The sequence below is a fragment of the Plasmodium reichenowi genome, chromosome 11 (assembly GCF_001601855.1).
Source record: "Plasmodium reichenowi strain SY57 chromosome 11, whole genome shotgun sequence".
Classification (NCBI taxonomy): domain Eukaryota; phylum Apicomplexa; class Aconoidasida; order Haemosporida; family Plasmodiidae; genus Plasmodium; species Plasmodium reichenowi.
In genome coordinates this window covers 1,005,201-1,007,700 of record NC_033656.1, presented here as the reverse complement: position 1 = coordinate 1,007,700, position 2,500 = coordinate 1,005,201, and the positions used below count along the sequence as shown (strand labels likewise).

Here is a 2,500-nt window from a genome sequence, read left to right as displayed (position 1 = left end):
TTGAGGGATCATATCCTTTTCTAAAGAAGAAATATATAATAATATTTATATATTTCAAATAGACGAATTAATGAAGATATTTTTGATCCTATTCTTCATCTACTTTTTTATTGGTTTATTTTTTATATGTAAACATGGCATGCGATTTAGAGAAAATTGAAGAAAATGAAAGAGAAAAACCAAACATAGTAATTCAGCTGAATACGTTGGGGCTTGATGAATTAGTATCATTGACCTTGAAATTAGAACAGGTTTAGAAAAAAAATAATATAATAATATAATATTATATGAATTTGTGTATGACCAGTCATATATAAATTAATATATATATATATATATATATATATATTTAACTTTTTATTTCATATATTTTCGTAGGAATGGAAAATAATAAAAAAGAACTACGCCATTTTAGAAAGTGCTGTTGTAACATACGACAAGTGCAAGAACGCAGTTGAACTATTGAACCCTTCAAAATATAAAACGAAAAATTTTAATTTATTTATGAACGAACTAGAACGTTCAGAATTGATCAAATTATGTAATAAGGATAAGACACCTGAGGAAAATATTAATAAAGAAACCGAAGAAAAAAATGATAAAGAAAATATAGGAGATATAAGTTCTTCAAAAGAAAACACTGATATAAATGAAGAAAAAAAAGATGACCAACAAGAAGAAAAACAAATAATCAAAGAAGACGAAAAAAAATCTTTTGATGTACATATTCCGTTGACGTCCCTAGTTTACATTCCAGGTAAAAGGGAATATATATATGATAAAAATATTTTGTGAAAAAACATCACATATATATATATATATATATATATTTATTTATTTATATTGTATATTCCCTATACATTGTTCATGTTATATACATTATATATGATTTGCATTTTTGTGTTTTCTTTTTAAAAGGAAAAATTGTAAACACGGATAATTTTTTGGTTCGTATGGGAACAAATTATTATGTAGAAAGAAATAGCACACAGGTTATTGAGTACTATAATAATAAAATAAAAAAAATAAATGAACAGATTACTAAATTAAAAATTACCATTATTGAAAAGAAAAATGAAATAGATCTTTGCAAGAATTATATTCAAATTAAAAGAAGAGAGCAACAAATGAATGCTCTAAATATGCCACAACAACCAACAAGTTCATAAAAGATTAATTAAATGAAATATGTATATATATATATATATATATATATATATATGTATATATAATTTTTATATGTCTTTTTTAATTAGTACAAACACACATATACACACACAAAAAAAAAATAAAAATAATAAAATAAATGAACATATTCGTGTAATATTTAAGTATAATTTTATTTATCCATATGGTACATATTATATGTAGCATATGACATACATATATATACACATGTATATATATTTAATTTTATTTTATTAAATGTTTATATATATATATATATGTGAACAAATTTATTATAATATATATCTTCTTATATATGCATTTATTAATCTGATTGCGCATTTTTAATAATCGTGATTTTTTTTATCATGATGATATTTTCAACGATTACATATTTTAATATAAGAGGTATATTATATTTTGATATGAATTTTTTATATGAATATAAAATATTATATGATAAATAATAACAGTACAAAGCTATATTTGTAAAAAATTGAATTAAATATAACCAGAAATGTAAATGTTCAGAATTTTTATCTGTTAAAAAAAAAAAAAAAAAAAAAAAAAAAAAAAATGAATGTAATATAAATATGGTTCCATATTATTATAAGTTATATAAATATATTTTATATATTGTGTCATATAAAATATAATTTTATCTATTAAATAATCCTTAGAAGATTTATTTTATTATTTTTTTTAATAATTTCATTATTTCAATGTTTCATTTATGTGTACAAAAAATAATATACAATAATTTCTTATATATTTTAATCCTGCTGATATTTCTTTTAAACATTTTTTATCAAGTATATTAATCAATTTTGAAGAACGTAATATATGTTTAATAATATTTTAGATATATTCCAAAAGGATATATTTCATATTTATATTTTCTATAATATATTCCAAGTATCGTTTTAAATATTTATGTAGATCTTTCTTTATATGTGTGAATTTCCTTTTCTCTTGTTTCTTTATTTACATAAGTTTGCAACTCAAAACATTTTTTTTTTTTTTTAAAGTAATTTATCACATATATTTATTATATCAAAAGTTAAACACATACACAATTAAATTAAAGGAAGCAAAATATAATAAGACATGAACATAGAAGAAATAATAATACATGGGATAAATGAAAATTTACATTTTCTTTACACAAAAAGATAAAATACATTTCTTTCATTTTATTTATATTTTTTTTTACAATTTATATAAAACTTTGGGTAAATGCCCATATCATAATAATCAGGAAAAATCTCTATTCCCCTTTTTCTTTAAAACGTTAAAAAAAAAAAAAAAAAAAAAAAAAAAAAAAAAAAAAAAA

At 19.3% G+C, this 2,500-nt stretch overlaps 1 protein-coding gene across 1 annotated transcript; it reads left to right on the top strand.

Moving 5' to 3' along the window:
- Positions 1–134: 134 nt before the first annotated feature.
- On the top strand, positions 135–1,169 carry PRSY57_1126600 (cochaperone prefoldin complex subunit, putative; the record flags this gene model as incomplete). Its single annotated transcript, XM_012908230.2, has 3 exons — positions 135–251; positions 379–757; positions 919–1,169. The coding sequence occupies 3 exons, from the start codon at positions 135–137 to the stop codon at positions 1,167–1,169; spliced, it is 747 nt and encodes a 248-aa protein (XP_012763684.2).
- Positions 1,170–2,500: the final 1,331 nt, after the last annotated feature.